The sequence below is a fragment of the Euprymna scolopes genome, chromosome 6 (genome assembly GCF_053919585.1).
Source record: "Euprymna scolopes isolate OS-2025 chromosome 6, ASM5391958v1, whole genome shotgun sequence".
Classification (NCBI taxonomy): Eukaryota; Metazoa; Mollusca; class Cephalopoda; order Sepiida; family Sepiolidae; genus Euprymna; species Euprymna scolopes.
Window position 1 is genome coordinate 15,997,995 of NC_136487.1, and position 27,424 is coordinate 16,025,418.

Sequence of the window (27,424 nt, forward strand, 5' to 3'; positions counted from 1 at the left end):
ATAATAGATGTACTGAGACTAAAGCCACCTTCAGGACTGCCACCATCACTGTAAAAGAGTAATAAAGAACGCGAAAGAGTTGTATGCTCAATCTGTCAAATCCAAAGTAGCTTAACAGCAGCTTGGTTCCCACCAGTTTTACCAAATAACAGGGTCTTGAATAGAAGCTTGTGCTCTATCTCAACCACCATCAATGGACCTGAGGTAATTTCTTCAACATCAGACAAAGTCAAATTCTTTGCCAAGAACTTTGCAGTTAATTTTACCCTATGCAATAAGGGCTGCTACTCCCCCCCCCGTATTTCCTCCAGTGTCTGAAAACATGCTATGCGACATACAAATATCTATATGTGATGCTGCCAAGCTAATCAAAAACCTTGATTCCAATGAATCAACTGGCCCTGACGGCATTCCAATTATAGTGCTGATAAAGCGTCAACCAGAACTAGCACCCATGCTTACAAAGCTGTTTAAACATTGTCTTAAGGAGAATTGCTTCTAAACACTCATGGGGCTACTATCGGGGACAATCTCATAGGATTAGCAAATCTCTCAACAGAGCTTCCTTTCTAGGACAATTGCTCTTGACATATCAAAGGCCTTTGGTAGGGTATGACATAAAGGTCTACTCCACAAGATCTCCAGTTATGGTATAGCTGGAAATGTCTTTTCAATTATTAAATTGTTTCTCTCTGATAGGTTCATAAGAGTAGCGGTTGATGGGCAGAAATCAGAAGCTCACAGTATTAATGATCTCCCAAATTACATCCTAAGATCATTCGTAGACATTTATGCTGATGACACTACCATCTATGGCAACATATCAAAGGCCGTAAATGACAAAGTTCTCTCTAATTCTCTCTCCTCTGATCTTGAGCATGTATTGCAATAGAGAAAGAGGTGGTTGGTTAATTTTAATGCATTTAAAAGCAAGCTCTTTTCTTTCCATCATCACTACTCTGATTCCTATCTGGCATTAATTGAAATGAATGGATCTTGTCTTGGGGAAGCTGCATGTTTTGACAAGCTTCCGAGTCTGTCCTTTACTCCTGATCTGAGATAGGACATGTATATCAAATCCGTTGCCAAGACTGCTGGAAAAATAGTAGGATAATTCTATGGCTCCAGTAGATATCACTGCTGATGCAATTCTTTAGTGTTCGGAACTATTACGTTACAAACTTAATAAACGCTTTAAAATAAGTTGAAACACCAAAACCTTATCCAGATAGGTAGAAGAGTAACTTATCTTGCCTTTGGTAACATTTATTTATTTATTATATATTTTTTCTAGACCGCTTTTACGTTTTTTTTTTCTATAGTATTAAGTGGGTTTCTACCAGTACTATTTTGTTTAATTTTCTATTTTTGAGCGATTATCAAGACTGCAAAAATGTGACCCTCTCATATCAGACATTTTTTTCTCGCTCTCAAGTAAAACTCGGCCCTACTTGTTTTTCGAAATAAACAAACACTTTAAAATAAGTTAAAACGCTAAAACAAACTTCTTTGGTTAGGTAAAAGAGTAATTTATCTTGCCTTGGGTAACATTTATTTGTTTCTTAGAAATTCTATCTATATTAAAAATGCCCAAATTAAAGTAAAAAAAAAATGGGTGCTAGTGCACTTTGCACTTACTGATCCGCGCTATTTTTTAAATCGTATTTCCAAGGAGTTTAATTAAGTTTTATATGTTTTTTTTTTATTCAATTGTAAGATTAAAGTACAGAATAGGTATAAAGCACCCTCCCCTCCCCATGTTAAGAATGGCTTTTGAAATAATAACGTTATTATTTCAGCACGGATCAATAAGTGCACTGCAGCACTGCAGCCACTGCACTAGTGCACTGCCACTGCACTGCACTAGTACCAAAAAATGTAGCACTTTCAAGCACTAAATATCGATGTTGTCATAAAAATCGAATTTGTTTTCGACACAAGCGTAGGAACGTTGAACTTCTAATATAATAAAGAAGCTAGTAACATTCTAACTGAATACATTTTCACGTTGTTTTACAAAATATACAATTTGTAAAATAATTAAAATCGTTTCGCATTGCAAACAGATTTCGGAAATGTTGACATGAATCGATCTGAACTTCGTTTCGAAAGCCGTAAATAGGTTTAATGTCGTTTTATTTATATTTTTTAATCAGTACTTTTTAAATAACTTGATTGATAATAAATATTTGAAATTAGTTTATAAAACAATTTTATGAAACAAATAAATAAATAAAAGTGAAAGTATATTTTTTATTGATTAAAAATTCTCAAAGTCGTAACAAGCGGTTGCTAACGACATGCCGTTAAGCGGCCTGTTTCTAAGATGCACATTTTTCATAATGCTCACGTCTAAATTAACCTTTATTAAAAATATACATCGTATCGGAATATCAAAAAGAAAAGATCTTCCGACGAGAAATCCAACGTCTACACACACATGAACAGGAAGCTGTGTCCCTGTTGCTTGCACACGCTCTTATTTCCATGTACGTGGTTGGTTGTTGTGGAATATCTACTCGTCCGTCGTGTGCTCGACCCCCAACCCACGTTTTTTTGATAATATATTTTTTGTATATAGGTGTGACGTACGACAAAAGAAAAGTCAATCGGCTGAAGAACTTATGAGGCCTTTACACGTGTATGACAATAAAGACAAACCCATGGAGTCGCTTTTTTATCGATCGCTAAAAATAGCCGCCGTTGTGGCAAATTATTGGTAAGGATAAACCCTATTTTAATCATTTTTTTGTATCATGTCTTCTGTTTGTTTTGAAGTGTTTATTTATGAAAAGTTTAGCGAATGACTCTTCGATTTTGGGGTGTAATCAATATTATCTTTCACTCTTGTCTCTAATCGAATGCCCCTCCCCCTCCCCGTGTGTGTGTGTTTTATATATATTTTTCGAATGCCCTGAGAATGATTTTCACACCGGAAATCCTAACCCTTGTTTGAGACTGGAGTTTTTCTATAAAAAAAAAAAAAAAAAAATACCGATGCTTCTGCAAAATTGGACCCCTATCGACACGATTATTTTCGTTTGCGATTTACGTAATAGACCGATGTAGCTTACGTTTCGAAAATTGCGATTAAGAAAGGCGTTAAAAAAAAAAAACAGACGACACTAAGCATGCGAACAGATGGGTTATAGTTTATCAGACATTTTTACTGTATATAGACAATAAACCGAAAAATGGTAAAGAAACAGTAACAAATAAATGTCACCAAATGCAAGATGAGTTACTGAGTAACTCAGTTACTCTTCTACCTACCTGGATTGGTTTTTGGTGTTTTAACTTATTTTAAAGCGTTTATTTATTTTGAAACACACGCAGTGTCGTGTTAACGACAACACGATGGCGGACATGAGGCTGTCATTTTTGGAGTCTCAATAATCACTCAAAACTTGAAACCAAATACTGATAGAAAACTACCTTAATAAATGTCACCGTGACATTTACTGAGTCAGGTTAGAGTAACTTAAACATTCTGTATTGATTTTGTTTCGAAGAAAATAAACGCTGCTACTTATGCACTTTTGTTACCGTGCTGAAATAATGACGTTATTTAGAAAGGCATTCTTAACATAGGGAGGATGTTTTCTAATTATTCTCTAGTTTCACTTAACAATTTAATATAAAAGATATTGTAACATTTGAATTTATCTTGTAAATACTATTTTTAAAACAAATAGTGCGGTAACAAAAATGCATAAGCACCAAACGCTTCAAAATAAGTTAAAACACACAAAAACACTTATTCGGGTAGGTAGAAGAGTGATATGTCTTGCCTTTGCTAACATTTATTTGTTATATATTTGTTTCTTTACCATTTTTTTTTTTCAGTTTGTTTAAAAAAAAAAATTTTTTAAATTTAAGTTCAAACCGACATATCTGCAAAACTCGATCCATATCAACGCGATTGTTTCCGAAGCAATTACGTTTTGTAAGTTGTGATTAAAAAGACAAACGACACTAAGCATGCAAAAATATGAGGTTTTTAAATTAGCTCATTAAAAAATAAATAAAAGGCAAACCGGAAGAATGCCCGACTCCGTTAACAAACGCGATTTGGTCAGATTAAAGACTTGGGTAAATATGAAGAATTACTCCACCCTCGAAAATTCCTTTAAAATTACCACTCTGATAGGTTTTCGGGGTCGCTGAAAACGAAATTAATGTTTAAAATTACGGCAAATGAGTCGTTTCTAAGATATGAAGAAATGCTAGTTTTAAAAAAGTGGGGGATCACTTTTCTATAATAATTTAACGTAACATGAGCACCCACTTTGTGGCCACGATTTTTTTTTGTTTTCTGGTGGGGTGGGGGACTTTCTTTCCACCCTCGGAAAGTCTTTTAAACTAACTTTTAAAATTCCAGGAAACAAGTAGTTTCCAAGATATGAATGAATGCGCTCACTTTATGGTACCTTTTTTGGAGGGTGAGAGGACAGCCAGTTTGTTTTTCGTTCGATTTTTTGGAGGGGGATATTCAATTATAGAACTTGTATAGTTTTTTAACAGATGCTTATTCAGTTTAATTAACTGTTTGGAGGATAAGACATGTTTCGGGTTTGTATTACTGTACACATAGATTCGAAAAAGTTGTCAAAAAACAAATATATAACAAATAAATGTTATCAAAGGCAAGATAAGTTACTTTTCTACCTAACTGGATATATTTTTTGTGTTTTTATTCAATGTAACATGTTTATTCAGCTCGAAAAACATGCAGTGTTTACCGATGTATTGGAAAATTCAAAATGGCGCCCGACTGTCTCTTTAACGCGGTAAGTTTGGGAAAAGATGTTATAAATAATAAACTAGACAAAATACTATTAAAAAACAACCGAATATATGTCAACTTATTTCACGGTAACATATATTGAGCGAATTTCTAACAGTATTTTGTCTAGTTTATTATTTATAATACCTTTTCCCAAACTTACCCTCTCCGAGAGAGAGTCGGCCGCCATTTTGAATTTTCCAATACATCGGTAAACACTGTATGTTTTTCGAGCTGAATAAACATGTTACACTGAATAAAAACACAAAAAATATATCCAGTTAGGTAGAAAAGTAACTTATCTTGCCTTTGATAACATTTATTTGTCATATATTTGTTTTTTAACAACTTTTTCGAATCTCTGTGTACAGTAATACAAACCCAACCGTTAATCAAACTGCATAAGCACCTGTTAAAAAAAACTATACAAGTTCTATAATTGAATATCCCCCTCCAAAAAAAGAATGAAAAACAAACCGGCAGTCCCCCCCCCCTCAAAAAAAAAAAAAGGTGACCATAAAGTGAGTGCATGTCTTCATATCTTGGAAACTACTTGTTTCTTAGAATTTTAAACATTAGTGGCAATTTTAAAGGATTTTCTGAGGATGGAAAGAAAGTCCCCACCCCCCGAAAAAATCGTGGCCACAAAGTGGGTACTCATTTTCGTTAAATCATTATAGAAAAGTGATCCCCCCCCCATACACACTTTTTTAAAACTAACATTCCTTCATATCTTGGGAACTACTCGTTTGCCGTAATTTTAAACGTTATTTTCTTTTACAGCGACCCCGAAAATCTATAAGAGTGGTAATTTTAAAGGAATTTTCGAGGATGGAGTAATTCTTCATATCTACCAAGACTTGTTTTTGGCTTACTCTTCTGGTTTGCCAAATTTTGTTCTCATTTTTATTTAGTTTATTTATTAAATTGTTAGGTGATGGTACAGAATAGTTTTTTAAACTATCCTCATGTTAAGAATGGCTTTCTAAATAATCGTCTGTAGTTTATGAACTGTGTTGAATGATGTTATTATTTAGAAAGCCATTCTTGAATGGAAGGATGAGCTTTGTTAACTATTTTGTACTTTCATCTGATAAGTAATAAATTTGGAAAATTGAAACTCTCGCCAAAAGTTATATTACTGGTGAAAATGGTGGGTTTTTTTTTGTTTTTGTTTATTACATTTTTACTCCAAACAAGGCACAGTGTCACTTTGATGCATGGGGCTACTGTCAGGAACATAATTTGTAGGGATACTATGAAGGGAGTTGGGCAGCAAGATGTCTGTTCACATTACACTTGGACCTCTGCATGTAAGTACAGTTAGGGAAGCATGAAACTGGAAGGGAATCCCAAGTCTAGCAGCTCTGGGGAAGAAACTATTAAAGTAGAAGGCTTTCATACATCTAGGGATCTCTAGCGGTGTCAGATGTCGCCATTAAAAAAAGTGATAAAAATCTGAATAATTAGACTCACTATCTTTTGAAGCTTATAACTACTTGAAAAGTTGTAATTCAATCCCTATTTTTTTTTTTCAATAAAAGGAGCAAAGACCAAATTTTAAAATAATAAAAGGTTTAATAGAAAAATATGCAATTTTTTTTTAAAATCGGTTTTCTTTAAAAAAGATTTCAAGAAATTTAACAAATTTTAACTTACTCCAATTATTACAAATATATATAAATTCCCCAAAAAATCACTTGCCTATAAAAAATACTAATCAATGGGTGCTTCCATTCTTCATTTATAAGAATTTATCCATATTTATATTTTATATTCCATGTACTTTTTAAATAAAAGAATTTTTTAAGCAACCATGCGAAAAGACCGTGACTTTCAAATCTAATAACATGTGGTCACAAAGCGGAGTTGCCTTCCTTTCTTCGAGTTAACAAATACGGAGGCTGAAAAGTGCCATAATTATTTATTTCAAAAACGTAAAAACAACACATTAGGCCAAATATATTTCCTGGTAGTAACTATATAAAGAAACAAACATTTGAAGTGCTGATATCTGTCTTATCTCCCCTTTGAATTTCTGACATGCGGTTACTGTCAACAATCAAATTAGTCAAGTATGGGTCACCGTATTTGAAAAATGATCGCATTTCACTCATCAAATTTTACTTTTAAAAAAAAAAAAAAACACCGACAAATTTTCCATTTTTTTTTTATTCTCTTAAAGAATTATGAGTTTTTGATTTAAAATATTTTATTTCTTCTTTATGCAATGAATTTTTTTTTTTTTTTTTTAAATCTAAAAAAAAACAACAACATTGAATGAAATAGAAAAAATTAATGTCGGTGTCCAATTTTTACAGGACGATGTTTTCAAAATGTGAGGTTTAACTTAAAAAAAAAAATATCAACATGTTTTTTTTTTGTTTTTTTTTAAAAAAAAGGTTTTCAACTTTTGACTTTACAGGTAAATTTGCACATAAATATTCTTTTTGTTTTTGTTTTAAATTAAATTATTTTATTGATCTTTTATCTTCAATTTGTGATATATAAACCTTAGGGAGAAAATTAATTATTTACTTTTTAATAGACGTTGAAAATTAGGGGGGGGGGTTAAAAAAAAAACGTTTGTCTAGAACATTATATTCGTTTTTTTTTTTTTTTTTTTTTTTTTATTACATTTTCACCCCAAACAAGGCAAATTGCCACTTTGGTGTAGGGGGCTACTATCAGGGGCAACAACTACTGGGGTACTATGTAGGGATTTGGGCAGCAAGATGTCAGTTCACGTTACACTTGAACTTCTGCACGTCAGTACTGTTGGGGAAGCAGGGACCTGGAATGGAATTCCAGAGTCTAGCGGTTCTGGGGAAGAAACTATTAGAGTAAAAAGATCTTTTACATCTAGGGATCTCTACAGTGTGGAGGTGGGATTTAGCGGCCTGTCGGGTTTGTCGAGGGTGCTCACGTCGTGGGGGCACAAGTGATTGCAGTTCGTCAGAGCATTCACCATTAAAATACTTGTAGAAAAGGCAGAGGGATGCAACATTTCGTCGATGGGACAGAGGCTGAAGCTTAGATGCCAGTTCGGCGCCTATCAGGTTTGCGACTCTCTTTTGAACCTTGTCAAGGAGCGAGAGACTAGTAGCAGATGCACCAGCCCAGATGTGGCAGCAATACTCCATACATGGGCGAATGGTGGCCTTATAGAGGTACAGGATACTTTCGGGTGTTAGTAGTTTTCTAGCACGGTAGAGAGAGCCCACCTTTCTTGCAGCGGCCCTGGCAATGCCTTCAATGTAATTGTTCCAACTCCTGTTTCCTGTGAACGTTAGGCCAAGGAGTTTGAAAGATGTACTCTCAGATAAAGAGTCGTTGGCCATTGCTATAGGTGGTAGAGAGGGTTTCTTGTAATTTTGAATGAAACTAGTTTAGTCTTGGCAGCATTGAACGCGACCAATCACTTTTGTCCCCATTCCACCACAGATTGGAGGTCTTCCTCTAGTGTTTCTGCCATTTCTTTAGAAATGTGTTCATTCGTCTTCCTGTCGTGCCTGCCATAGAGTGTAGTATCATCAGCATATATACCCATCTCAGAGGCAATTTTGTCGGGGAGGTGATTTATGAATATTAGGAACAATAGAGGCCCAAGGATAGAACCCTGGGGCACCCCCGCATTTATATCCTATTGTTTAGATGTATGACCGTCGAGGACAACCTGGATTTTTCTCTTATCTAAGAAGGATTTAATTATCTTAAGTATTCTACCAGTGATACAGTATGATCTAATTTTCCTGAGGAGACCCTCATGCCATACTCTGTCAAAAGCCTTAGATATATCTAGAGCTACCGCTCTGCCCTCCCCCGCTTTGTCCAGTGAATGGTATATACGTTCAGAGATCACAGTTTGGATGTCTGCTGTGGAACGGGCTTGTCTAAATCCATATTGTTTGTCAGTCAGAAGTTTAGCATCTGTAAGGTGATGGACTAGAGCATGGTTAATTAAGGTCTCAAATATTTTGGCAAAAAGTGGGAGGAGGCTAATGGGGTGATAATTTGATGGGTCAGTTCTTTCGCCAGAATTCTTGAATACTGGTACAACAGAAGCAGTTTTCCAACAGCCCGGAAAGCAAGCTTCATTAAGGCATTTGTTGTAGAGTTTGGAGAGAACTGGAGCTACTTCGGCTGAGCACTTTTTTAATAGCACAACTGGGATAATATCGGGTCCACATGCTTTTGAAGTGTCAAGGTTTTTTATGATAGCATGCCCCTGAGCAGGGGTGTCAGGTAGCGGGTGGTTGGAAGGGTCCAGTGTGGAGTTTGAGGCAAACCGACTGGCAAGCATGTTAGCCTTCTCGGTTGCTGAGGAGACAACCTCGTGATTGTTGGTTAGTGGGGGAATTGTTGATTGCCCATTATTTACTACACTGTTGTAGATTTTCCAGAAGTCTCGAGTTCCTAGTTTTTGTGCTTCAATGCGCTTTTTAGTGGTTTCAGTAAATTCTCTCTTAGCTGTCGCTATTTCTTTCTTAACATTATTTCTAGCTTCTATATACTTCAGTCTGTTTGAACTGGACTTATGTCGGTTAAACCTACAGTATGCATGCTGCTTTTGAGCAATGGCAGTTGTGCAAGTCGACGTAAACCATTGGGGAGAGTGGGGCTTACTATAAAATTTCCGCATGGGAACATGCGCTTCGATTGCAGTTTTGAACCAGTCTGTGGTCTCGTTTGCACAGTGTTCAGCAGGAATAGAAAAAATATTTCTCCATGGGGCATCTCTGATTAGTTCCCTGATGGCTTCCCAGTCAGCCTTTTTATAATATCTCGTTGTTTTGAGCACTGGCTCTTCAGTTTTGGCTCTAGAGTTTAGGGCGATTTCAACCATTATCACTGCATGATCAGCGTTCCCGAGTGGGCTGTGGGCCTTCGTTATGCAGTCATCGGGAACTGTGGTCAAAAACAGATCTAGAAGTGATGCATGTTGTTCTTCCTGGTCAGGGAAACGGGTTGGAAACGTAACAATTTGTGATAGGGAGTGAGATATAGTGAAGCTATGAGTTGTGCTGCCTGCTGCATCTGTGTCTGGTTTATTGGAAAGAGCATAAAATTTCACATTATACCTGGAAATATCTTAAAAATTGAACCAAAAGAAAAATTTTGATAGATTTTTAAATTGAAAAAATTTTTTAAATTAACTCGTAAAATTCAATTCATTTCATTATGTAGAAAAAAAAATGGCTGCATGAGCACGCGTATGCACTTTGTATACACTTTTTTAAAAAATAAAAAAATAATATTTCTATTATTTTTCAAAAAACTTTGATAGTTTATTTTGGAAGTATATTCCATAAAGAAATTAAACAACCCACTTTAAAAAAAGAAATTACGAGTTTTGTATATTTTATTCAGTTTTGTGTTAAGGGTGTCAAAATTCCCCAAAAATTCTGACACACCTAAGGGTCTACTGTGTAAGGGTGGAACTTCGTTGCTTGTTGGGTTTTACATTGAGGAGGTACAATCTTGTTTCCATTGACCCATTCAATTATTCAACAATGGGTTTACATACATTGTCTGGAAAATTCTGACAACAACACGATCCTTATTCTGCATAAGTACCATGTAGAGATTTGACAATTATATTTCTCCACAGCTCACTACTTGGCTTGAAATTGATAACCTATTTAGTTTTTTTCATCTGTAAAAAGAAGAGAGAAGTTGTAACATTTTTTTTTTTTTAAACATAAAACGGAATAGCTAAAAATAACATCAAGAGGTGTTTCTCTCTATCTGACCTTGTTTGTATCGCTTTTTTTTTCTTTTTCTTTTTTTCTTTTTTTTTCTTTTTTTTTTTTTTTTTGCAGTTGTAAGATTTCCCACCTTTTTCTTGTTTATTTTCTTTCACAGAAAATGTTTGGCTGACTTATATAAAAAACATAATACCTAGGTATATTACAATACAAAATGGTAATTCTCCAGTATTCTCAACAGTTAAGAAATCGAACAAGAAAATATTTGCAAAAAATAACTTTTACCAAACGCATTAAAACTTAATTTTCTATAAACCCACGTACTCATCTGGAAACTGATTGTAAGATTTATTATTTCTGAATTTGTTATTGTTAATTTAATTTATTCAATACGGCTATAATAAATCCTTCACAAAGGTAGACCTATAAAGCACTTGCCAAAACAATAAATCAATTGGTCCAAAAATGTACCTCATGAATTTTGAAAACTTAAGTAGAGGTGCTTTCTTCATATACGTGATACTAGCTGGTCCTTATTTGTTCACAAAGTTCATTACTTGAAATAAAGACCGTTTCTTTTTAGAGGTGGCACACTTTAAATTAAAATAAATCACAGTAAAAATATTTTTACTACTATAAAAATATGTGGTGTATTCCAAGCATGAAATTTTGACATTTATAATTTAAATACAATTTCAGGCATATGGTTTTGCAGTTTGCACCGTATAGCATAATCTAAAGGTCCAATTTTCATGAACTCTATGCATTAAAGTCTGCTGTATTTCAGTAATAACAAATTGAATGTTGTCTTATGACTGGTCTATTGTGTCTGGTTTAGCAGCATAGACATGGGACTTTACATATCCCCCAAAGAAAATAAACTAATAGGGTTAAATTGCATAAACAAGCTGACCAGCTGACAGATCTATTTCGTGAAATTATTCATTTATCAAGTGTTTGTCTCAGTAAACTCATCATATTATTTGCAATTTGCTTGGGTGTCAGTTTTTTCATGATCAATTGCTAAACCATAACTGATAGTTGCCAAATCTGAAATTAAAGAAAATAGGATATGTCAATTTAAAGTTTGACACCTAAAAAAAAAACATGGTGTACATGAAAGCAAAATTTTAAACATTTCATTCATAGGTTTCTTGTAAACAAAAAACTAAAAACGTTTGCCTTTATTCGTATAAAAATAAATAAGATTCACGTTTTGGTAATTTTGATACAAATTTATTCATCTCCATCTTCATCATATATAATGAAATAACTGCAGAAATTCTCCTCTGCAGCATAGGTTTGCAACAACAGATGCCACATACAAATTCAATACATGTAGGCTAATAGCCACTATCTTATGTAGCTTTTGAACATTATTTTAGGCACATTGTCATGATAATAAAATGCTACATTGCATCCTATGAGCAACATCATCACAATCACAACATTTTTAGAGGAAGCAGTACTTATTTTTCTCTCTAAATATTTAGTCCTACCACTGCTACAAGTTATCACCAGAACAAATTCTACACGTTCCACGTAGTTATTACATACATAGACCTAACATAATCTTTCCCATTTCTGATTCATAAATAATAAAGGCTCCCTCACCAAAGTCCGTCCATTCTGATGGGTCGAGCTCTGAAAATTCTCAATTCTGGAATCCAAGTCTTCACTTTATAAACGAACACTTACTAACATTAAAAATATGGCGTCACTAAGAGACAGATTAAGATGTCTTCATCAAAACAACAAATAAATTGAATAGCCCTTGCGATCGACTTTTTATACCATTAAACATACTACATGTACATTTGTGGCGTTTCAAACCAACACATTTATTATATATTTATAGATTGAAGAATTCAGCTCCCAAATATTTGCGTCTTTTACATTTAAGATTTCTCCAGAAAAAAACAAAGACAAAAATAAAACAAATTAAAAATATGCAGAAGTTTACTTGTAAATTATTTTATCTTTTCCAAGCAATTTGACCATATTTATAGGTAAAAAATACGGAAGTTTATTGAACGACATAAAACAAATTTATTTTTTGCCAGCTATTCTATTTTCGCAACATATTTCTTTTGGTAAAATTCCATAAATTCTTTTTTTTTTTTTGACAAATTGTAATAAAAAGACGCATGATTATTTGGACGCTAAACTCTTCATTATATAAATATATATGAAATGTGTTGGTTTAAAACATCACAAATCTACACAAGCACACAAAATGCAAATATAATGACGTGCAATTTGAAGCAGTTAATTCTCAAATATTTGCATCTTATTACGCTGAAAAAAAATTTACAGAAGTTTTTTGAATGAAATAAAACAAACTTATTTTTTGCCAACTATTTTATTTCCACAACATATTTCTTTTAATAAAATTCTGTAATTTTTTCTTTTTTTGGAACAAATCATAATAAAAAGATACGATTATTTGGAAGCTAAACTCTTCAATATTAAAACTTATATTAAATGTATTGGTTAAAAGCTTCACCGATCCACACAAGCAAAATATAACTACAATGAGATGTAAAATACATAAATGTTTATATATTTACACCCACACTATTTGTTTCTCCAATTTAGCTTTTTTGTTTGTAAAAATCTGACTATAGTTATCAATTTGGCCTTTTTTGGCCTTTTTTTTTTTTTTTTTTTTTTTTTTTAAGATTTAACTTCATATATTTATTCATATATTTATGGCAATCCAATTAAGGTCTGCTATTAGACACGTTTACTCTTTTAGAACCTGTAAAACACACATGACTTTCAGATTAAAAAATAATTTTAACAAACAAAAGAATTTGTGGAACTTAACAATACTACCCCTACCATTTACTTTTTTTTATTTTTCACTTATTGAAATGAATGGCTCTCGTCTTGAGTAGGCCTCAAATTTTGACAAGCTTCTGGGCTTGACCTTTACAACTGATCTTAAATGGAACACATACATCAAATCTGTTGCCAAGGCCGCTGGAAAAATAGTGGGATCCTTCTATCGATCCGGTAGATATCTCACTGCTGATGCAATTCTCTATCTATATAAGAACCAGGTACGTCCAAGGATGGAATACTGTTGCCACATCTGGACAGGAGCTGCTAGAAAGGACTTGTCCTGCTTTGATAGAGTTCAAAATAGACTTCGTATCCTGTAGGAATACATCATCTCCTTTCTATTTTCAGATTGACTGATTGGCTTTTGCCTGACTAACTTATTCTACATGGCGCTACGAACAGGATCAGCATCCTGGATCGAATTTTTCGACAAGACAGGCACTCCCAAAAGTGAGCATGCCCATTATGCAAAGATCTTCCTGGAAAACCACCTGACAGAAAATACTATATCGAGCGTTATAGCAGAGCACTTAAGATGCATGGGTATCACAGCCATTGGGGATATCCTTGCAATTATGCAATATGCAGTAAAATATTCCCAGGCTCCTGCAATGCTCCCAGTCCTCCGGCAGACACCCGTATCAAATTATAAGGCCACTACAACAGCTCATCTTCCAAGGATCACCGCAGACATGACGCATCAACAATTTCGAAAATTGTGTGTTGACTGGGATGTATATAAGCAACTTACCAACTTGCCTACATCACAGGTTGCCGCTCAGTTATACAGCGCTTGCTATGAAACTGTACAAAATGCGATTGTCAGCTCACATTTGTCGTTCTTTGAATTGGAGGAGGCAGCTTTGTTTAACATTTTGGAATCATTAGTCACCAAGCGCGCCAACCCTGCAGTACACAGAATGACCTTTTAGCAATCTTTGTCAGCACGACAATGAAACCATCCAGCAATTTATTACTCATCTTCGTGACGCTGCCATTGATTGTGCGTTTTCCTGTCCAAATTGCCAGAGTGACATTGCTAATGAAAACATCAAAGATTAATTTATACAGGGTATTTCAAATCAACTGCTGCAAACAGACATTCTCGCAAAAGCCAATCAGTTGAAAAGTATTGACCAAATTGTGAATCTGCCCTTCGCGATCAAGCCAAGCTACAGACATCGTCCGCAGTTCCAATTATCACAGCCAGTGCAAGCAGCCCACAAAGAATTGCATCGGCTGTGGTAGTTCATCTCATGGTGTACCGGGAAAGCCACCACGTCACACCAGTTGTCCAGCATGGGGCCAGACCTGCATGAATTGTCATAAGCTCAATCACAACGCCGATGTTTGCTACCGCACTAGTAGGGCAAGTAGCCTCATTGCCCATGTCAAATTCTCTGAGCAGCATAAACAGTTAATTTCGCCCACACCCAATGTGGATGAAGTTACCATGATGCTTACATCAAACTTAAATGGTGCGGAACCAGTGCAACTTTCCGTTTTTCCAGACAGTGGTGCCAATATTTGTCTTGCTGGGCCACGGCGTATCTCCGTTCTAAAGATTCAACTATCACAGTTACGCCCATGCTACAAGAAGATCAGAGCAGTTGGTGGAGGCATGCTAGTCAGTCGGGGGTGGCTGCCGATCACTTTCACTCTCAGGAGTCGGTCTACAACACAGCCTCCCTACATTGCTGACAATATTGCAAAGTTGTTCTTCAGCAAACAAGGTTGCATGGACTTGGGAATACTCCCACAGTGCTACTCGCAACCTATGAAAACTCCTGCACCTCCAGAGCCTGCTGTCCTCGTCGCCTCAGCAAACACAGCACGAAGTCCACCACCAAAACGTCCAGAAAAACTACCATTCTCTCCCACCGAAGACAACATTCCGAAACTGGAAAACTATATCAAGGAAAAGTTTTCCCTAAGTACACACCACACGCCATCCTCGTTTCACGTTGCATCTCAAGTGCCAGCAAACACAAGGAAAACTGTGATCGACGCCGTCGATGGCTACCATTCTGTGCTCCTCGATGATCAAAGTCAACCCTTGACCACATTCATTACAGAATGGGGCCGATATATGTACCGATGCATGCCTCAGGGTTTTTTTGCTGCTGGCGACGCATATACCCGTCGATATGATGAATTATTATCTGACATACCACGACATTTCAAAATCGTTGATGACATTTTGCTTTATGATGCGTGTATCGAGGATCACTTTTATCGTGTTTGGGATTTCCTCACATTCTTATACACGAACGGTATCGTCGCTAATATCGGGAAGTTTCAGTTTGGACGCCGCACTGTCGATTTTGCTGGCCTCTCGATTACTCCAGATGGCGTTGCCCCGGCAGCAAAGACGTTATCTGCAATCAAAAATTTTCCGACCCCAACTGACATTACTGGGGCTCAATCTTGGTTTGGTTTGATTAACCAGGTAGCGTGTGCATTCTCCGTCAGCGACGTTTTATAACCATTTCGGGATTTAATAAAACCACACCAAACATTCTATTGGGATGACAACCTTTCACAATTGTTTGAAAAGTCGAAGTACAAAATTATTCAATTTCTTAAAAAAGGTGTACGTTCATTTGATGTTTCACGAAAAACTTGTATCCAATCAGATTGGAGCAAGACTGTGATAGGATACGTATTATTGCAGAAATACTGCACATGTTAGACAATATCTCCTGTCTGCTGTAACGACGGCTGGAGGATAGTTTTTGCTGGATCATGTTTTACCACACCGCCAGAATCGCGTTATGCCCCAACTGAAGGTGAAACATTGGCCCTTTCCTGGAGCCTCTCGCACTCCAGAATGTTCACGCTGGGATGCAAGGAATAACAGTAAGTGTTGACCACAAACCATTACTTGGAATCTTCAAGGACAGGGAACTTTCAAGCATCTTAAACCCGCGACTTCAATGATTAAAAGAATCGACCCTCCCACGGAGATTCAATATGATACATTCTCCTGGCAAATGTAATCGCGCACCAGATGCACTTTCTCGTTTCCCTTCCGAACATTCCAGTGTCATCAATTTTCATGGGACAGCCTACCAATCGAGAAATCAGTGCATCATCACATTTGCAAAGCCTGGCAAGGTCTGACAGTTATAGCTGTTGAGAACCTGCCACACGTCACCGTGGAAAAAGTCAGCATTGCGGCACGAAATGACCCACGATACAAAGATGTCATCGACATTATTCAGCAGGGTTTTCCCAGGAAACGGACATTAGTTGAACCTTCTCACCTTCGGGAATATTGGGACGTCCGTGATAAATTGTCTATCATAGATGCCCTTGTTCTTTTTGAAGACCGTGTCGTTATTCCTCGCGCTCTTCGCAACAGTTTTGACGAATCTTCATTCTGCAAATCAGGGGGTCAGTGCCATGCAGAATCTTGCAAAAGCCTCTGTTTATTGGCCAGGAATCACCAAAAATATTCAGCACCACCGCAACTATTGCAAGGATTGCACAGAAAATGCGCCTACTCAACCGTCAGAACCACTGTCCCTCTATGATCCTCCTACATTCCGATTTGAAAAAATTTGCATCGACTACTTTGAAATCGGGGACTTCAGCTACCTCGTTGTTGTGGACAAATTTAGTTGCTGGCCGTGTATCTACCATTGCAGAAAATCAGAAATGAATTCGGCTCAAGATTTTCAGAGAACTTTTTATAGCCTATGGTGCGGCAAAAGAACTCAGTACTGATGGAGGACCTCAATTCCAATCTGCTGCTTTTGATGATTTCTTGCTGCTATGGGGCGTTCAACACAAAATATCGTCTGCTGCATACTCATAGTCCAACGGACGAGCTGAATTGGCAGTCAAGGCTGCAAAACGTATCATTCACAACAATATATCGATCAACGGCAGTCTCAGTAATGACAAAGCGGCTCGTGCCATCCTTCAATAGAGAAACACACCTATACCGGAGATAGGATTAAGTTCTGCACAGATTCTGTTTCATCGAAAATTGAGGGACAGTATCCCTTCAAACCCCCAACATTACCAGGTCCATCGCAATCTGATAATTTCTGCTGAACAACGCTAGAAAAAATTCGCTGTCCGTGATCAGGCCTTGAGAAAGCAATACAATACTAACGTAAAAACTTTGCTGCCCTTGGAAGTCGGATCCCACGTGTGGGTTCAAGAGCGCAAGAAGGCCAAGTGGCTCAAATCAGGCACTATCGTCGAGGCTCTACCACATCGACAATACCGAATCCGAATGCACCACTCCGGGAGAGTTTCTTTGCAGAATAGACGATTCTTGAAAAGGTGCTTAATCCCTATACCAACTGCAATAACTCATGACAAAAGCCAGCATCCAATGAGGAACAACAATGTTTCGCTACAACACTTGCCTCTGACTGGTCTGACAAACACATCAATACTGAACTCACTCCCAGACAGCAATGCCCCCAACACGGCTGATGTACCTGGTGGCAGACCCAAGATGCCGAGGGCATTGAAAAATTTACAGCCATACAATAAACCTGGCTTAAAGGAACTTTAGTGCCAGGGGGAGATGTAGGAATACATCATCTCCTTTCTATTTTCAGATTGACTGATTGGCTTTTGCGTGGCTAACTTATTCGTAGGAGATGTCCTTTTCTCTTCCCTGCAACCTCTTACTGAAGAGATGTTGTGAGTTTGTCTCTGTTGTATCATTATTTTCATGGAAAGTGTTTGACTGAGCTTTAATCAATGGTCCCCCCTTGCCAAACTTTTACAAGAAACACTCGTCTAGCTGAAAACACTATCAATAATTCCCTCCATTCTTTATCTGTGTCTAAACCTAAACGTAGATTCCATGAACAAAGCTTCTTTCTTAGAACTGCATGCCTGTGGAATGGTCTTCCGTTTTCCTGCTTTCCAGCTGACTACAATATGGTCGTCTTCAAGTCTAACGTAGACAAGTTCCTGATGAACCGTTCCACTTGTTAACAAATTTACCGAATTTCCATCACTAACGATTACTATATTGTCTAATTGTCTACTGTACACTCTTAACCCTTATCCTCGAGTGGCCTCTTGGCCTTGATAAGTGGTAATGCCTATGTAAAAAACAAGAAAAAAAAATTATCTGTGCTTACAGGCTTAAATTTGGAATGATAATGTTCTACTACAGTGAACACCCACTTTTTGGCCACTCCCATTGTTAATGCTGCTACTAGCATTTAGATTATTTTTTTTCAATTTTTCACATTTCTACAGCACTTATCATAGATAGCTTTCACATTACCAAAATACCTTGGAAAAAATTGTATACACTTTACTAACAGAAAAGGGAAATGTTTAAAGACTAGGGGCAGTATAAGGAACTGATGTGGAAAAAAGTGTGTGTTCCATTTATTAAAACGTTATTATTACAAATTGATCCCTGACTCTTACAGTCATTAAAAATACTACCTTAAATTTCATTTTTAATCTGAAAATTAAGCCTGTACTTGAGGAAATCGCCAGAAAAAAATTACGACAGACTTAAAAGAAAAAAATTTAAAGGCAATGGGAATTATTGTTCAGCAGTGTTTTTTGGTTGCTTTTTTTCTTTGACACAATGTTTGGTTGCTTTTTTTCTTTATGACACATTAGGTGAAAGCACAGAATACTCACAGCACATAATCAAATCTCCATGTTAAGAATGGGTTTATAGATACTAACATATATACTATATATAACATATATACTATAATATATATATATTACCGTTTTTATCTGCTTAGTTACACATGTTTCGGTTACAGAATCGTATCAACGATCCAGCAACTTCATCAAACTTTACATAAATGGTTATTATGATTAGAAAAACGATATTAGAGGAAGCACAAAAACGGGGGGGGGGGAAATTTCAATTCTAATTTGACAACAGTTAAGTTTTAAGATTTAATAAATATTGGAAGGTGGTGAGGGGGAGTTTAAAATATTCAACCAGACAGATAGGAATAGGAGGGGGGGAGAAAAAGTGGGAAAGAAGGGCGTAAGATAAGTAAAACCTTAAAGGTGGAGGTAAGGGGAGAAAAAGAAAGGGATAAAAACTAAAAGGAGGAGAAAGACCAGCAGTTAAGTATGTGGCACTAACTTGTGGACTATCGCAGTTAGTTGTTGGATACATGTCATATGGAGTTTGACACGTTAAGGATCTATGCGGTTTGGGAGGGGGGGGCGTTGTTTGCAATAACTAAGACGTGTCCTGTCAAAGCAAGCTTAGTTACATCCAACTTAAGTACATTTATCTATTTAAATGCATTAACTATAAAAGGTCCCTAAGAAATTAAGTAAAATAAAAATTGCCAGATATTGATTGAATTAATATAAAAGGGAATGAAACTATGAAAATATGCATTAATATTATTATAATATTATTTATATCTTTCTACATGCATATTTTCATTGTTTCATAGCAGATAAAACGGTAATAAAAATATATATTTGCTCTGCAATAGTATTGAGCACTTGCTTAAGGTTTTTACTGATTACCATTTTTACTAATATATAGTGTGTATATGTAGGTATATGCTCTGTCGTTATATTTAACATACATTGAACTGTATAAATAAAGGGTGAAATATAATTGACTAAGCATATTTTCCCATATATGGGGGTATGGGGTGAGAAAGATAGATAAAAGTTTTAATAAAAATATGATACACTTTTTGCTCAGGCAATGCTGGGTTGCCCTGCTAGTTCATTTGTAAGATCTGGTTCTACAAAAAACTTCTAAATCTTTGACAGTGCGTCTGTGCCAAAACTCTGAAAGAATTGTATTCGTAAAGTACTGGAATGGATGATAGATGGTGGCTTAATAGGTTACCTTGAATCTGTGAAAACTGCAATTCAGTTTATGAAAACAGCATCTGATGATGCATCAGTGACGTGTGATTGCAATCTAGATTGTCGATTATCGTAATTCTTATAGATAATTACATTGAATATTGTAGAAAAGCTTTACTTTTATGTTTAACTAGCGAGGGGTACCCGGCGTTGCCCGGGTGTTTGGAGGTGGGGGGGGGGGGTAAAAAAAAAAGTAAGTATGAGGATCGAACCCGAACCATTGAGGCAAAGTTGTAAATTAAAGTGTGAAAAAAAAAACGTGCGATGTTAACCATTGCCCCACCGCGACATGCTAACGGAAACGCATTTGAATTTATTTAATTAGTTGGATTTAGCAGGTGCCCGTTTTAAATAAGGTCAAGTTTTGACTGTGGGATAGTATTCATTTACTGCTGAACGATTTTCTTTCCACCAAAGATGTTATAGGAAAAAGACTAACCCACATGTGACGAGCGACAAATATTGAATATTTATCTTCCCGAAATCGACCAAATTAAATAGACAGGCGAGCTTCGTTGTTAACTGTAAGATATTACGATTTATATGTGATATAAAAAGTTTTTAAAAGTTGTTAAGCGAGCGACCGCTTCTCTGAAAGAAGCCTTTTGTAAACGCACAGAAAAAGTGAACACACATACATACATACATTTTCGCTTTTATATTTATAGACATGTCAATTAGCTAATTGCTGCAAAGGCATTTTGTTTTGCACATGCGTATTATCATTTTTGTTGATGCTTGACTCTAATGCAGTTCTCAAATGTCTGCACAAACAATATTGAGGAAAAAAATCTAACTACAAATTAACGAGACCTATCCGTGATAGAGAAAGTAGGTGATAAATGTTGCCCAACTTCTCATAAACTTTGAATATATAAGGCATTTAAATTTTGAGAAAGTGGAACGTCCTTTTATTCTGCATTGGCTGCTATGATCTATTTACAGTGGAATATATGTTGAGGAGGCGAGGGTAATATCAATGAAATCTAGTTGAGAAATTGCCTGTGTGGCGCAATTCGATCTCAGGCTTCAAGATGATGGTAATGTTGTTGACTAAAATATGCATTTATATATTATACTGTTCGTAAAGAAAATCTCAAGGTACCAAGTCGTTGAACGATATTTGATTTGCATTAATAGCAAAAAGATAGAGCTTAATTATGTCGATATGACAACGAAAGGGAATCGACGTATTGCGGCCATTTTTTTTAGATTGGGGGGGGGGGGGGTATAGAGAAATGTGAAAGAAAATGCCCACTCATTGCGGGTTGCATTATTTTATAGACTGTGACAACAACCACCATGCAAAATTATTATTATTAAAACTATTTTTTTTTTACTTGTGGTACTTTAAACAATTCATATTTTTTAATTGTTTTGAAGTATTAGGATTTGATATTTTGCATTTGCTAAAGGTTACCAAGTGCATACTCATTACTCAATTGGTATTCCGACGAATAAAAAACACTTGAATATTTCAGCTATTAAATCAATTACCTCATAATACATTTTTTTTTTTTTTTAACAGTTGATATATTTAAACTTCTGTGATCTAACAACAACCGTTGTGTCATTGTGATTGTGTCGTATATTGTGGTAATTAATGCAACTTTGAAAGACGCCCAATTTTCTTTATCGGTCAGGTGGTTTATTGTTGACAATTGTTATCTCACTAGACTTCCTGGTTTGTCTCGCTATTGATATGAGGTGAGAAGAATGCAATCGTGTATTACTGCTTTCCAACGACTGGGTGTCATGACAGACTTTTGAGTTTCAGGTGTGTCACGTGGATTGAAATCACTGAATTAAATAAAAAGAAACAAAATAAAAAGGGGAGTATTTTACGAAATTAAAAATGCACAGAATATAAATTATTTTTTGGGTGATTTTTTTTTTTAAAGTGAAAATAATCCATCATAAATATATTATAAATTGATTTATTAGCTGAAGTATTCATGTTTCTGTATAATATCAGTCGGAATACTCGTCTAATAACGAGTATGCACTTGGTAACCTTTAACAAATGTAAAATCTCAAACTCTAATACTTCAAAGAAATTTAAAAATATATATTACTAATATGAACCGTCGTTTTTTAAAGTACCATAATTAAAAAAATATTTTTTTTAACATAATCATTACCACTTATCAAGGCCACTCTTTTGAAACATAATATTGACTTTACATGTATACAAATTGAATATTGTTCAAGGACTTGGCTCCTTGAGATTTCATTCACGAGCAGTATAATATATATATATATATATATATATATATATACACACAAACACATACATATATATATATATATATATATATATATATATATTGAATGAAGCTAATAAAGAATATATTTTTAACAAAGCAAAGCTACCAAGGTAGAAAAAGCTCAACGTAACGTGTGGTCGCAACTGAGCATGAACTCCCTACACGAGTTTGTAGTGTAATTAAAATCTTGTCCGTAGCTGAATACTTGATGCTTCGCTTGGGCTACCAAGGGTATTTTTTTATTGTGACGGCATCACTAGATGGGTTGCCTACCATGGTTTAAGAGAGGGCCATCTACCTTCGAGAGAAGGATAGACTGTGCCAGTTTCCCAACCTGGTATTTTATCTCGCGGTACATACAGTGCCTCGCCTTCCCAAATGGTCACCCATCTAGTACTGGCCAGGCACGATGTTGCTTAACTTCGGTGATCTGAGAGAACCAGTGTGTCAACGTGATTGAGCCGTATTGTCCCCAACTAGAGCAGGCAATTAATCGATTTGATTGAAAAATGTGGGATTGCACCGATTTTGATGAAAATATGGGAGTATGAAACATTCATTGATCATCATTCTATCCCGGGCAGCATCGGGTCTCTCTGCTAGTATATATATATATATATATATATATATATATATATATATATATATATGCATGCATATTGTAGTCAGCAATGTCAACAGCATTTTGAGGCCCAGGATCAAATTGCATCACAGCTGGGCCTGCCTACAGCCACATGTCACCACCTGAATTCTTTTGGTGACTGGCAAGTGAGATGTCCTCTCGACAGCATAGACATTGACAGTTAATAATGCATCTGGCTTGGTTTAGATCAAGGAGAAAAAAAGTGAGCAAGCCCGGAAAAAGAAATGACTTTACTGCGCTTCCAACTCCGACGTTACATCCTATAATTCTGCACTTATAGTGGCCATATAAGGGGTGGGTAGCTCACCTTCCACTACAATTATAGCATATATATTTACTTTCTCTTGTAAGGTCAGTTAAGGTTTGAACAGCCAGCGTACTAGGTGAAATATACTCTGGCCTACAAAAAACAATTGCTGAGCAGCCTCATTGGCATTCCTTGAGAGGAGAACCTCAGGCAGTTAACAATAAATTAACGTCTTCTCCAGAGAAAGTAAAGCCTCTGAGGGTAGACCTGAACCTGACATTAATGGAGCTAGTCGGACTGATTTTCGAAGACATATCCTTGACTCGTACAAACGCCTACTCCAGCTGTGTTAATTGTTATAGAAGTCTTGGCAAACAGATTTTTATGGAATTGGTAAAACAATCCTTAAATATATGAAAATACTTTATGCAACCAAAGTATTGGACTAAGGTTTTAATTGTGATATCTTTCATTAGAGGGCCTAAAAATGATCACAATTTCCATAAATTTTGAATGTGTCCTTCCTTTAGCAAAATGTGTTAAATCCAAGGGAAGTAATTCATTAAAACTCGATGCTGTATTTTAAATAGGACTTAAATTTAAGTATTACGGTATTATTTGACCAAAAAATTAATTGAATCAAATTTTTTGAATTAAACATATCCTAGAGTTACTTAATAGTTTAGAACTAAAACCTAATCTTTCATAGATATATATTTATATACTATTTATAGCTATTTGTTTCTATATTGTATTTAATTCCATACTAGACCTTTGGAAGCCGTTGCATCCAACATATGCGCTTATTCTACTTAGAATAAAATAAGTTTGAACAATCTTCCCCGTGAATTAAATAAAAGGTTTAGTTTGAAATTCTGTATCGACTCGCACTGTCCACATAAAGATTCCCTATGTTGGACAAGATTTTTGTTTTCATTACTAAGGCTCACCACTTATCAAGGCTCAAAGGTCACCCGAGGATAAGAATTAATGAATATGAGGTGGAAACACCGTGATGATTGGTAATGATAGTGGAAGTTTAGCAAACAAGAATTTTTTATATTGGATTTGGAAACTGCAATGTTGTAGTTAGATGGGAAGCAGCCTTGCAGTATTTTGTTCTACAGACAACTTGCTTTAGGAAAGAAACTCGAAAAAATTTATTTTTTATTTTTTTTTTTTACACAGTGGTCACCACTTATCAAGGCTCGGAAGCCACTCAGGGATAAGGGTTATTGCAAGTACATTACGTTAGTGTGGAGATTTGATGAAGTGTTTACTTAAGGGGGCGGTTTATTAGGAATTTATTAACGTTGGACTTGAAGACATCCAAGTTGTAGTCAGGTGGGAAGCAGGCAGACGGAACAGAGTTCCACAGGCGTGCAGTTCTAAGTTGTAGTTAGATGAGGTTCTATGTTGTAGTTAGATGAGGGGTTTTTTTTTGGGGGGGGTTGTGAATGTTTTACGGGGAAAGACCATAGATTGAAGTTCAGCTGAGTCATGAAAATAACGATAGAGTAGAGAGAGAGACTTCTCTTCTGTAAGAAAAAGGGAGAAGAGGACATTGACCACTAGATTACAAAGTTTGTTTTGTACCCTGTCAAAGCAGGGCAGCGTACTCTGAGTAGCACCACCCCAGATATGACAACAGTACTCCATACTGCAGAAATTTGAAGGTTTATTGGTCGAAACATTGTGAGACTGACATCAAAGATCAGAACAGTAGTTCGAATAATCGAAATCATCATCCTCATCTCCAAAATTCTGGAACAAGATTTAAGACTTGTAAATAATTAAACAAAATAATTGCCAATTTTTTTTTTTTTTTTTCAATCTAAAACATTTTATGCAAATGTTAGTCGTTTCTTTTCTGAAGTATCTGCATGAAATATATTTTTGTTATTGACATATTAATTATTATTGAATAAAATAGCCATCTATAATATAAATAAAAGGCAAAATGTGTGTAATGTGTGCACATTGGGGGCTTGAGGAACTCAGGGGGGACAGGGGTCACTGTTTCTTAGAACTTTTTATATACTACCTTGAGAGGGGTGTTATACAAAGTTCGTTAAAGATGATGACAAAACACATTTACCTTTATAATATCTCTGATTTACGAAGGGAGGGTGTGTGTATTTTTATTTGGGTGACTTTTACACACTATTTTCACAGTATTTCTTAATCTCCACATGTTTATTTGGCTTTTCCGTATATAAGTGAAACTGAATCTGAACAAAGGCGTGTACCTGGCACTAGTGCCGGAAGGTCCAGAAAAGCAATGATCCATACGGACAAAACCTGTCATATCAGACAATTGCTATTCATTTGGACACTCCCCTTGGGGGAAACGCAGAAACTGGCTTGCAGCCAAAGTTAAGTTTCCCCTATGGCGTGATGTTTGACCTCATTAAATTTACGCACCTGTCAACTTTTTAATCGTTTAATTAGGGGGAGAAAAGTAGACCATGTAATCATACAAGTTTGAATTCCTGACATCATCAACTGCCAACAGATGAATAAAGAAATCATTTACTATTTTGTAACTGGTTGTCTTTGTGTCCTTTTTACACCTGAAAAGGTAAATGTGTTTTGTCATCATCTTTAACGAACTTTGTATAACACCCCTCTCAAGTAATGTATCTCTCCTCCTCTGTGTTAACAAGGACTATATAAATGTCCAAGTTCTGTAATAATAATATGAAGTCCCCACGAATCATCACAGTCGTCGTCGTCGTGATGTAAATGTCTATAAATGTCATTATCATCCCCTGGTCTGAGCCCCCCGTTATACATGTCTCCAATATGAAACTCCATCATCTCTAATATGACCTCCCTCCCCAACAACACAACATTATCACCTTTTATACTCCTTTTTAATAAATAGGATCTCCCGATCACCGAAGACACAATGTAAAAAAAAAAATAAATAAATAAATAAAAAATTATGTCACTTTTGGGCCATACATGAAACTAAAATACCTTCTCGGTCTTCTGGCTCAAACTCAAGGGTTATTTCTATTTTGTCTAAAGATGGTATTATGATATTGTGGGGGTTCCATTCACGCCAGGTGTCCATACAATGGAAATATATCACAGACTCCTATAAGGATATTGGAGATAAACTGTAACAACCAGATATATTTTGACACTACATTAATCACATTACTTAGATAAATACTTTTACAGTTTTAACAAAAGGGCTACAATAATATCACGGGGTCTCCATTCATGCTGAACGTCCACAGAATGCTCAGCAGCAATATATTACATTTGAAAGATTCCATTGTGAAATTCCCAGAGGTCCCACTAGATTTTATAACTACAAGTACTGAACTTGTGCAAATTGGGGTCGGAATTGTGACACTACACACAATAAAACTCCTTTAATTTGAACTTCATCTAAAGTTGAACTTCCTCTCATTTAGACTTCCTCTCATTTGGACTTCTTCTAAACCTGGACTTTCTCTAAATTTGAAGTGTCTCGTCATTGAAATTGTATTAGCATATTTGATGCGGAGTTGCAGTAAAACTGTTTACATGGTTTAGTCAGATATTGCGTAGAAATATTAATACTGGTACTATGTAATTAATGTAGATTAGCTATTGTAATTAATTTACACTAATTGTACATTTTTTTTCAGATTGCTATATTTAAAATAGTGTAAAACAACCCATCATAATGGGTATAGAAAAAATTCTTGAAACCAAATGGTTACCGACCAACCACGTTGTTCTTAAATCACTTAATGCAAATGATGTTGAAATGTGGGTGCAACAACATGAGGAAACTACTGATCAATATCTTGAAGGCAGTAATGGTGATGAAAATAGCAACAGCTCCCATTCTCTTGACGCTAATGTAAATAACCAAGAACACTCTGAAGCCATATCATGGGATGATGCAGAAAAGTCTATGGAGATGGTTATAAAATTTCTAGAAAAAAGTCCTTACTTTAGTGACAACTATGTTTTACAAGCAATGTCACTCCGAAGAGATGTAATCATAAAGAAGCTACAGAACCAAGAAATTGTAGATTTTTGTGATCGCTTACGGAATACAATGCCAGCACC

General features: G+C 35.8%; 1 protein-coding gene across 2 annotated transcripts in view; it reads left to right on the plus strand.

The window, feature by feature from the left end:
- Positions 1-27,424, plus strand: part of LOC145277533 (GDP-fucose transporter 1-like) — a 131,773-nt gene that overhangs the window by 77,397 nt on the left and 26,952 nt on the right. Inside the window, exon 1 of one of the 2 annotated variants that reach the window (XM_080128984.1) lies at positions 2,259-2,719. The exons of the other annotated variant lie outside the window; for it this stretch is intronic. Coding sequence (XP_079985110.1) covers positions 2,625-2,719 — 95 coding nt within the window. The 5' untranslated portion in view covers positions 2,259-2,624. Of the gene's footprint in view, positions 1-2,258; positions 2,720-27,424 lie in introns of those variants that run through there. 2 annotated transcript variants of the gene reach the window in all.